The sequence below is a fragment of the Mytilus galloprovincialis genome, chromosome 9 (assembly GCF_965363235.1).
Source record: "Mytilus galloprovincialis chromosome 9, xbMytGall1.hap1.1, whole genome shotgun sequence".
Lineage (NCBI taxonomy): Eukaryota > Metazoa > Mollusca > Bivalvia > Mytilida > Mytilidae > Mytilus > Mytilus galloprovincialis.
This window is the reverse complement of record NC_134846.1, coordinates 12,322,875-12,335,254: the sequence shown is the minus strand read 5'-3', so window position 1 is coordinate 12,335,254 and position 12,380 is coordinate 12,322,875. Positions and strand designations below refer to the sequence as shown.

The 12,380-nt window shown below is 32.9% G+C and overlaps 1 protein-coding gene across 1 annotated transcript; it reads left to right on the top strand.

Annotated features, from left to right (window-relative positions):
- Positions 1-3,675: 3,675 nt before the first annotated feature.
- LOC143044416 (uncharacterized) lies at positions 3,676-4,979 on the top strand. The gene has a single exon (XM_076216422.1). It carries the CDS (start codon positions 4,090-4,092, stop codon positions 4,639-4,641), a length of 552 nt encoding a protein of 183 aa, XP_076072537.1. The 5' UTR covers positions 3,676-4,089; the 3' UTR covers positions 4,642-4,979.
- Positions 4,980-12,380: the final 7,401 nt, after the last annotated feature.

Below are 12,380 nucleotides of genomic sequence, written 5' to 3'. Positions count from 1 at the left end.
ATTTCGACTCCTGTGTATGAAGTTGTGATGAGCAATTATTAATGATAACTTTATATGAACAAAAAAAGATGCGAGGACAAGAAAAACTTTTTTTTTTTTGCACTATTTGCCATCTATTTTTTTCTCTGCACAGAGTGGGACGTAGCTATAGGGATAACTGTTATTACTGATACTATTTTGCTGTCAACCTCATCTTGGTCAATTTTAAGTTTCTGAGATCTTGTCCTCTTCTCAGAAACTATAAGTGATGGATCAGCCATATTTGCTTGGTGTATGGAATGATTGTTAGATGTCTGTCAGGGTTTATCGTTTTGTCATAGATCAAATGAATGTTCAGTTCATTTGATACTTATTTTAAGCTATCCGCATTAAGTCAAGTTGGTTACTCATGCAGACGATACATTAAAAATGAACACTCTAGATGTAAAATGGTAGAATTTTGGGGTCGAGAATGCATGTTTACCAGACATTTTTACCTTTTGATGAAACCATATACCAAACATGTAAAGGGGAGCGCTTCAGTGATTCCCTATATAAATCAACCAAATTTTCCCCACGAAATGTGGGACCATTTAACTCCTGATACATTATAATAATACATTACATGTATTACCTTTTTTGTCGAGCCTGCTACTTTCGTAATGTTAATGTGACATTGTCTCTTTTAATATGAGTTTGGTATGTGCATCAGACAGTTTTCACTTGACCTTGACCTCATTTCATGGTTAAGTGAGGTGGTCAAGTCCATATCTCGGATACTATCAGCAATATTTTATATATCATGTTTGGAAGGATTGTAAGGTGTGCATGTCCTACTGACAGGCGTCTTATGACCCTCATCTCATTATGGTTCAGTGGTTAATATGAAGTATTTTTGTGTTTTTGTCGAGCAAAAAGTTTGATAAAAGGATAGTGATTCGCTTACATCTTAAAAGCTTTATATTTTAGAAGGTGGAATACCTGGATGCTTCATGCTTTCCAGTTCTAAATAAATGCCTTATGTTACGAAGTTTCTGTCTGTCATATGTCCATTGTCCTTGACCTCATTTTCATGTTTCAGTGACTGAAAAAAAATTGCATATTTATGTAATGTTAAATTCTCTCTTATTATTACTATTATGACAAGTTTATTTTGTATGCATATAGTTTGTAAGGTGTCATCTGACCTTGACCTCATTTTCATGGTTCGGTGTTATGGAGTTTTGGTCTTTATCTATAACTCTATGCAATAGGGTCAACTATATTTGGTGTGGAAATATTTTATGCTGTACATGTGAGTCTAGCAGGTTTTATCTGACCTTAACCTCATTTTCACGGTTTATTGCTCAGTGTTGAGTTTTGGTGTTTTTCTTAATAGGTCAACTTTATTTGTTGTATGGAAGGATTGTAAGCTGTTAATGTCTGTCTGGCATGTATCATCTGACATTGACCTCATTTTGGTTGTTCATTGGGCAATGTTAAGTTTTCTTAGTTGTTTGTGTCTAAAAAAACTATAAGCAGAAGTTCAGCTATATTTAATGCATAGAACGATTGTATGGTGTACATGTCTGTCTTGCATGGTTCGTCTGACCATGACCTCATTTTCATGGTTCATTGGTATTTTTTTTCTTTGCTAAGTCTGTTTTTTGGAAACTATAAGCAAAAGGTCAACTGTATTTAGTGTATTGAATGATTGTTAGGTGGACATGTGTTTCTCGTTTGGTTTATATGACCGTGACCTCATTTTCTTGGATCATGTTAAAGCTTATATAATATGTGATAGTTGTAGTAAAGCTTTATATTTAGGACTATCAACATAATATCAATGGTTAGTAAATAAGGCGAAACATTTCAGTTTGTTTACTTTTGTTTAAGTGAAGTTCGCTGTTCACTCTTGTCGCTGAAGTTGTTAATATTTGGGTAATGTTAGCTATACACGTCATACACTAGCTTGTATCTTGAACGTTTAAATATACATTTTTGTTTTTCGACATGTTGGGAGACCTATAAGTCATATATTATTATATGTATTCGGGAAACGGTTTAATATTTTTTTTTCTTGCTTCCTACTTGGCAAACCCCTCGCTCTTAATTCCATAGTACATACCTTTTCATAGACTAACCGATACGTGAAATCAAATCTTTGCCTGAGGGAGATAATTCCTTAATTTAACTAATTCATAAAAAAAAATTAAACCCAAAATTTAATACTTCTATCCGTATATTTGTGCTAGTACCGATGGGTCCTACAACAATTTAGGGGTTCGAGTTCAGATTATTGCGAAGATACTCGGTAGATATATATGACACATGTTAATTAAAAACTGTAATCTTTGAATAGTTGACAATGGTATATATTCTGAAGTGATATAAAGTATTGTATATAAGTAGTCATTTAAAACGTATTGTATACTAGTCATTTAAAACGTATAACTATTGTACACTAGTCAATACATGAGACTTGTACATCTGGGTCATTTGTTTCACATTAAGAAAATCAGTCTTTTATGATTATTGAAGATTCGGATCACACTGGCTTGGAAGTATTTACTGACAATTTGTCAATACAATACTTCCATGGTTCACACTATGTTGTATATGTCTCTATAAGTACAAATGAGAAAAAGTATTAAAAATTTCATTTTGGGGTCGTGAAGAGAACTTTACTACAACTTCAAATTTGGAAAATGTTTCTACCGTATAATCCTGTCACATTCACAAAGGAATAGATTGCAAAGAATATCATATATTAGAGGTTTAATTGCTATTCTAAGAGAATACAAGGTTAAGGAATATGATAATGTGTCGTCATCTCACGATATTATTCTGATGTAACTGAGTAGAAAATATATGATGAATTCGGAAAGTAAATATTTTGTCGTTTGTTGCTGTGTATCATACTAGTTTTTCGTTCCTTATTTTGTACGTAAATCTGGCCGTTTATATAGTTTTCTCGTTTGAATATTTACATTTGTCATTTTGTGACCTACCATAGCTGACTCTGCAGTATGGGTTTTGCTCATTGTCGAAGGCCGTACGATGACCAAGCTATAGCATCTTAGCAAACATATCATAGTCAATCTAGGATTATTTCCTGTTCACTATACAAATCCTTGTTCGGTAGTACAATTCTCAACACTTTTTGTAAGGCTGAATCTGTTCTCTCATTTCCTCGAATCGCATTCCATAATTGCCATACATTTGGAAGAAAAGAGCATAAAGTAAAAGTCAGATGATAGATGTCGTATATGCAAACTGGTATCATGAAAAATTGCCCAGCTGAAACACCGATGTTAATTATATTTTCAATTTGGTCTCATCCTGTTTATGCATCAAATACTTGCCACTGAACGTTTAAGCAAATAACGCGTCAATTAATCAATCTTCTCTTGAAGTCCAAACGTGCGTGCAAGATTATCTAGGTCTCGAAAATGTCAAATTCATACAGAGTGCATTTTAAATAATTGTCTTTTTTATTCAAAGTTTTCTTCAAACCTTGTCCAACTGACCTGATAACGCCGATATTTAAAATTTAAATTCTAAAGATTCAAAGTAAGTCAAATGCATGCAAATTCCTTTATACCTGTTGTACTGTTGTAGTTATTGCTTATATGATTAAGCAATTTCATATCAACAAATGTATAGTCATTATTTAAATAATTCGGAATACATTTACAATTGATTTCCTTACGTAGGAAACATATATCAGACTATACCGGATCAAAAGGAATTATTTAGGCCATGTTATTTAATACAACATATTTGGACACGTTCAGTGTAATTTGCCGGTTGCATGCTAATTAATAACTTATTGAACTATTATTACGTCAAAGAATATTGTATAGATAAACGCCTGCCAAATTATACGTACGACTATCATTCAGCATATGGAACGCATTGTGTAGTTTGATAACCACCTTTCAGTATAAATAGATATGTGTATTTGTTTACATGCACACGGGTGTAAACACGAAGCAAAGACGATATACATGATATAATAACCTTCCTTTTCCTTTTCAAGGATATTGAAAGTAGACTGAAAATTTTCAGTAAATGATTTTGTGACAGACAACACCGATTTGTTTCCTCACAGTGTGTTTATAGTTAATCATGGGAGATTTATTAAATCATCGGAATATTATACAAAATAATATCAACATAGAACAGCAGTGTGTTATTCCACATTTTCACAATTCAAACTCGCACTTTACAATAAGTCCGCGAGACGCAGCTAAGTTAGTACATTCTCAAAGAAAGCGGGAGGACGAAAGACGTTGCTTTTTATTGCAAATAGCATTTTTTCCAGTGTATAGCGATGCAGATATACCAAACTCATGTTTCAAAAAACTTCCAAGGATTGTAAATGGAATTCCATTAGGAGCAGGGGTGTTAGCTAACGAACAGGTTGGAAATATTAAATGGAAATATGTCGAGGGCGGGAAAAAGATGCATACATTTATTTCGAAACCAATCTGTGAAGAGGAAGCCGAAGAATCAAAGACAGCCATAAAGGATAGCTTTGTGAGACATTCTCAAGTTCTATTTGGAGACATTACTGTCAAGGCAACACTTATTTTATCTCGATGTATCAACTTCGATGACGATTTTATTATAAACGATATTGCCACTACTTTAAATGAAGGGCTACATTTTAGTGATTGATGAAGGTTAAAGTATTTAGGACATCTTTTCATCCACGTCTTTCAGATTTTTCAATTATAGAAGTGATTTTTATATGGCTGCAGATTTTATTTATTATTGGAGAGTTAACTTTTTTCTAACCTTCCTATAATGGTCTGTATATTTTTGCTAGAATAATTTATTTGTTTTGTTTTTTTTGTTAACCAAAGTTTGTTTTTATCGTCATATTGGACACCAGAGTAAATATATATAATGTATCTGATCGGGAATTTACGTTAATTTTTATTGTCCTCTGTACAGAATTATCACATTCCTTCCAAGAAATATACAACATGCTAGAATATAATAATTTGAGACTACTATTGAATTTGGTTTGGGTGATAAAAATTTCCGTAAGATACTTTTTGCATAACACATGCATAATGTGCAATTGAAAATTTTCATTTGAAGTGTTTCAAGAAAAATTTCCAGTTAATTCGGTTACCTTGATGCACTTAATTGCCATAATTGATGCTACTGACGATAATTCGCTCACGTGTCAAAGTCACCCACTGACATAGTTATAATATGCCAAAGTCACTCATTGTTAACATCAAAATAAGACAGGGCATGGTTGATTTCTTACTGTAATAAGATATAATAAGACCTCACAATATATAATATTAACGATCGTTTTACATTGTCATATCGGGGCCTTTTATAGCCGACTATGCGGTATGGGCTTTGTTCATTGTTGAAGTCCATACGGGGACCTATAGTTGTTAATGTCTGTGTCATTTTGGTCTCTTGTGGACAGTTGTCTCATTGGCAATCATACCGCATCTTCTTTTTTATAAGTACGCTCTCTGCACGTTATAAAGCACAAAAATGTCAGTATTCACCTCAGAAACTAACAAAACCTTTAAATAGACTTCATTAAGAAGGGATATAGTTACAATACTGTTGTCAGGTCATTAAAGATTGCATATTTTGACGTTAATATTGATTCACTTGTAGGGTCTTTGCATCGGAGCTAAACTCAGACTCGGACTTCTTTTGAACTGAATTTTAATGTGCGTATTGTTATGCGTTTACTTTTCTACATTTGCTAGAGGTATTAGGGGGGGGGGGGTTGAGATCTCATAATCATGTTTAACCCGCCGCATTTTTGCGCCTATCCCAAGTCAGGAGCCTCTGGTCCGTCCGTCCTATCATTTATTTTCTTTCTTTTTTTTTTGTACTCACAACCTATGCTTTGACAAATTTATAAAGGGACACATGCCCGCTTTGTCCCGCCTTAATTTGCTCCTGGTAGACAACGCATCTCTATCGGTTCAAGTTATAATAGGTTACACCATATTCAAACAATGCAATAGTTCGTAAATGGAAATCATGCTTTCAACATGTCTTCAGCCTGATTTGTGTTAAATCTGGTAAAAAAAAACCTGCAATTTTGGAAATCGAATACGAAGATAGAAAAAACTATACATGCATACAGGCTTTCAACATGTCATCACATCAATTCAAAATATCAAACTTGAACTTTTCGTCGATTGGGGTTATCGTCTGTCCATATGGGAAATTTTGATAAAAATACATGTATGTCAAATATTTACGTATTTGAGGCCCCTCATGGGGGGGTCCTAGTAATCACATAATCACCATTTTTTTGCCAATATAATCACATAATCATTAAATATTTGCTTATCTTTAGTAATCAAATAATCATAAACTAAAAATACAGTCCTAGGTAATCAAATAATCATGAAATATTTGGCTTAATAATCAAATAATCATTAAAAAAACGGCCAAGTAATCACATAATCAAAAACCCCATGAGGGCCCTCGTATTTTGATCTTATGCCGCAGATTCAAACATATTTAAAAGATGACACGTGCACTTGCACTACTTTCTCATGTGCACTAACTGAAGAGAGATGCCTTCTTTCATTATCAGGATTGACCGATCTGCGAAATGGAGAACTATAAACCGATTAACACACTACTTTCCTCATTTGACAAACCAAAATCCAGGTGAAAATGACAAACAAGGAAACATATCAGGAATTACAAAATAAGTTAAAAAGGAGAAAATGCAAACACAGAAGAAAGAAATCAAACAACAGTGCACATAACCGATAAAAACACGCAAAACTACTAGTATATATCAGAGAATGATCAAATCGAATTAGAAAAAAAAACATTAGTTTTCTAGTTTGAATTGATTTGCATCATGTCATTTCGGGGCCTTTTATGGCCGACTATGCGGTATGGGTATTGCTCATTGGTAAAGGCCGTAACTTGTGACGTATAGTTTTAAATTTTGTGTCATTTGGTCTCTTGTGGAGAATTGTCTCATTTGCAATTTTACCACATCATCTTTTTTATATGTAAGAATAATTATGTCTCCTGTCTCTGACTCTCTGAGATGTTAAAATGGATTCACAACAGCAAAGACATACCAGCATTATTAAACATATGGCAAAAGTTTTTTTCTATTTATATCCCTTAGCTTTCAAGTAAGGAACCATATTCAAAAGATGAATCTGAATGGTCCTGCGAAAACTACGCAGTACCGGGTAACACAGCTATATATTCTTCTCTGTTGAAAGCAATTTACGATCAAAACTGTCTCCAATTTACAATTTAAAATATATACAGGCTCTGTTGTCGTACTTCCTTTCAGGGCACAGAGGAGATGGACTCAGTATTTTTGAAAGGGGCGTCGAATTAAAAAAAAATTGGGACCTTTTTTTGGGGGGCAAAACTAGAGGCTCTAAAGAGCCTGTGTCGCTCACCTTGGTCTATGTGAATATTAAACAATGGACACAGATGGATTCATGACAAAATTGTGTTTTGGTGATGGTAATGTGTTTGTAGATCTTACTTTACTAAACATTCTTGCTGCTTACAATTATCTCTATCTATAACAGTACTTTCTGTGGAAAATGTTATTGAAAATCTTCAAATTTTAAGAAAATTGTTAAAAATTGACTATAAAGGGCAATAACTCCTTAGGGGGTCAATTGACTATTTTGGTCATGTGACTTATTTTTAGTTCTTACTTTGCTGTACATTATTGCTGTTTACAGTTTATCTCTATCTATAATAATATTCAAGATAACAAAAAAAAACAGCAAAATTTCCTCAAAATTACCAATTCAGGGGCAGCAACCTAACAAGCGATTATCCGATTCATCTGAAAATTCCAGGGCAGATAGATCGTGACCTGATCAACAATTTTACTTCCTGTCAGATTTGCTCTTAATGCTTTGGTTTTTGCGTTATAAGCCAAAAACTGCATTTTACCCCCATGTTCTATTTTTAGCCATGGCGGCCATCTTGGTTTGTTGGCCGGGTTACCAGACACATTTTTTTAACTACATACCCCAATGATGATTATGGGTAAGTTTGGTTAAATTTGGCCCAGTAGTTTCAGAGGACAAGATTTTTCTAAAAGATTACTAAGATTTACGAAAAATGGTTAAAAATTGACTATAAAGGGCAATAACTCCTAAAGTGGTCAACTGGCCATTTTGGTCATGTTGACTTATTTGTAGATCTTACTTTGCTGAACATTATTTCTGTTTACAGTTTATCTCTATCTATAATAAAATTCAAGATAATAACCAAAAACAGCAAAATTTTCTTAAAATTACCATTTCAGGGGCAGCAACCCAGCAACGGAATGTCCGATTCATCTGAAAATTTCAGGGAAGATAGATCTTGACCTGATGAACAATTTGACCACCATCAGATGTGCTCTAAATGCTTTGGTTTTTGAGTTATAAGCCAAAAACTGCATTTTACCCCTATGTTCTATTTTTAGCCATGGCGGCCATCTTGGTTGGTTGGCCGAGTCACCGGACACTTTTTTAAACTAGATATCCCAATGATGATTATGGCCAAGTTTGGTTAAATTTGGCCCATTAGTTTCAGAGGTGAAGATTTTTGTAAAAGTTAACGACGACGGACGACGGACGCAAAGTGATGGGAAAAGCTCACTTGGCCCTTCGGGCCAGGTGAGCTAAAAAACCATAAAATAAGTGTAAAATGCACTTATTTGACGGTTACTGGCGTGGGGCATCTGCCAACAAGCCTTCATGGAAGCACTGAACCTCTCAGTTGGACCAGTAAATTAAAGATGAACAATTTCTTTTAGGGTCATATGGGTAAGTGGCAAGTTACAATAGATCAGGATTTTTATCAGATCTTTAGAGACTGGATGGTAATTATTGATTCACATTCCTGAAGGTCTTAGGAATCTGTGTTTATATAATCTTTCTTAATAAAAATTTGTAAGGGTTCCGCGGAATCCAGTGTCTCGCCTACTCTTTCTGTTAATCGCAGGCTCAACAAAAATGAGGAAATAAATCAATAAAATATTCCTGTTGATATTATCATTAAATTGTAAGAAGCTTCTATCCAAGTTTGGTAAAAATCCAGGATAGTTTATGAATCTAATACTGTTTAAAAACTTTTAACTGCAGACTAAATGTAATGTCAACTAGAAGAAAACTAAATTTCCTTCTAGATACTAGCTTTTGATCATAAACAAGCTTCTGTCCAAGTTTGGTACAAATCCAAAATAGTATAAGAAAGTTAAATTTTAAAAAGCTTAACTACAGAGTGAATGTGTTGTTTCCTGGCAGAAAATCTAAGTCCATTTAAAAGTAAAATACGAAAGACAATGGAATTTTATTTTTACAAAATTTCCAACTAGATACTAGCTTTTGATCATAAACAAGCTTCTATCCAAGTTTGGTACAAATCCAAAATAGTATAAGAAAGTTATTTAAATTTTAAAAAGTTTAACCACAGAGTGAATTTGTTGTTTCTGTCAGAAAATCTAAGTCCATTTAAAAGTAAAATACGGAAAAAATGGAATTTTATTTTTACAAAATTTATTTCTGGATACTATCTTATGATCATAAACAAGCTTCTGTCCAAGTTTGGTACTAACCCATGATAGTTTAAGAAAGTTATTAAAATTTTAAAAACTTTAACCACAGAGTGAATGTAATATTTCCTGGCAGAAAAATTAAGTCCATTTAAAAGTAAAATACGGAAAAAATGGAATTTTGTTTTTACAAAATTTCCTTCTGGATACTATCTTCTGATCATAAACAAGCTTCTGTCCAAGTTTGGAAGAAATTCAGGATAGTTTAAGAAAGTTATTAAAATTTTAAAAACTTTAACCACAGAGTGAATATTTGTGGACACCACCGACGACGGAATGTAGGATCGCTTAGTCTCGCTTTTGCGACTAAAGTCGAAGGCTAGACAAAAACGGCCTTTCCTTCTGGTGCAGCTATCGTCTATTGGTTTTCCGGCTTTCTTCGAAACTTTTCAATCAACCATTGGCGGATCCAGAGGGTCCGGGGTTGAAACCCCCCCTTTTTTTTTTATCAAATGAACGTCTCATTGTGTTATTTTGAATATATGACACAGACATGTATTCGGTCTGTGCATTTGTTTTAAAAACTATTATACATTCATGAATAAAAAGAATAGAAAACCTATCTTTAAGAATATAAAATACCTATAGCACAAATGTTTGAAATATTGGTATCTAACTCAAATGTATTAATGGATTCAATAACCTACTGGAATATAACAAAAGTTCAAGGAGTTTAATAGTACGATAACTATATCCTATTATACAAATTCTTCCAAAAACCTACCAGTGCAAAAATGTTACAGAACTTTAATAATTAATTCAGAGTAGTAAATTTACCGGCATTACCAAAGACCTTGAACATAATAAAATATAAAAAGGTCAATTTAAAGCTTTTAACAAAGAAGGTAATCGACCAATATAAGCTGTGAATTATGATTTATGACGGTGTTGACAGGGGTTCTCTGATTCCCACTTCCATACAGATATCCTTAAGCCCGCCCCCCCACTTTTTTACTCGAAGACGAAAAATGTCAAGTCCCCCCAGAATATCCATAGGTTTGCTCTTCATCACCCAGTTCCTTCTACCCCTTCAATATTGACACAGTGACACGGTAATTAATCAAGTGAACGATTTACTGTATCAATTATTGAATGTGTTTTACATTTCACCATATCAATTACTTCTTTTGTATCATGATTAAAAATCATTGAAAATGGTAAAGGTGTAAATAGTATATCAAATTTCCTAATGAATAAAATATTTAATATGTAAATTAGTACTTGACCTGATTAGGATCGATTTATAAATACACCTTTATAACAAGTACATTTTGCTTACTACAACCAAAAGACAAATTAATATTATTAATCCATACTTAATATTATTCAAGGGCAATAACTTTATAAGGATTCAGTTAACAATGTCCATCATTAAAATAATTTGTAGATTTTATTGTGCTTATTTCGTTTGTTACTATTGTAAACGGTTTATGCAATAACAAAAAAATATAAAACTCATCTTAAATGAACTTCTATAATGAATCAATTGACAATTCCTGCTAATTTGTAGATCTTAATTTTTTGAACATTTTTGCATTGACATTTTACTCATTTATAGTTAGTAAACACAGATCTTTCAAGGGCAATAACTCCTGTAAACTTACAATTCACTTATATTGTCTTATTATCAGATCTTATTTTGTTGAAATCTTACAACTTGAGATCTCTTAAAGACTTTCTTCTGTGTTTTAAAACAAAAAATAAACAAAAAAAAGAAAACATCAAATTCAAAATTCAAAGGCAATAATTCCTAATTGAACATGTTAACAAACACCAAGCACTACAAAAAATTTACATACTAGAAATAAAAGTAGTAGAAATCACAAACAAAAAAGCAGTTTTTAGTTGTTGGTATTCAAAGGCCAAAGATTAGAGAAACAGGAATCTTAGACTTCACAACATTCTGGGAAAAAAAATGAATATTATCAGAACTTAGAGAGGTCTTCATGAACTCCATCCTCATACTTGCTGTCAAGTTGATTAATCTTTAATCTTATTGTTCTTGTCTTTTTCACTTTTAGAATTTCTCTCCATCTGTTATTCTTTGAGATATTATAGGGCAAAATAGTCATTTCGATCCAAATTAAGATGTCAGATTTTTGAAAATTCCATAGATTGACCTGTTGATGATTTTTAACCTGCAATTACTGTGTCAGAAAAAGAGATATAATCCAAAAACTTTATTTTATCCTCTATGTTCAGGTTTTAGCAAGTGGCTATTTTTGGTGATGTACATAATCCCCATAACAATTTCAAACAATATTTCCTAAGGAATTTTCAGGTCAAGTTAAATGAGACTTGGCCCAGTATTTCATAAATGATTTTTTTTTAAATGTTATGACAAGAAATGAACTACGAATGATGATGATGACTGTCCCAAAGTGATGACAAAAGCTCATTTGGCCTTGTATGCTAAGTATTAAAGCTAATAATAACCAAAAACTTTGAAATTTGCTTAAAACATGTCAGGAGCAACAACACCAATGATGATGATGACGAGATGGAGGAGGAGGAAGATAAGGATGAGAAATATGACTCATTATGGATGGTTGTTTAAATTCAATGCATACGAGGGACAAGAACAAATTTTATATGAAATTTTTTGTACCAGACTGTCACAGAGTAGGTTTTGAAACCTTATTTTGCAAAAAGTTGTAGAAAGAGGTCAACATACCAAGACTATGAGTGTACTAGTATTTGTTCTTACTCTTATATACAGTGTGCTGTGCAGAGGTGCAGACTTTTTACGAATTGTTCAAGTTTAGTTTGATCTTGTGGGGATCAAATTCATAACCTATGGTACTCATTGAGTATGCGTCAA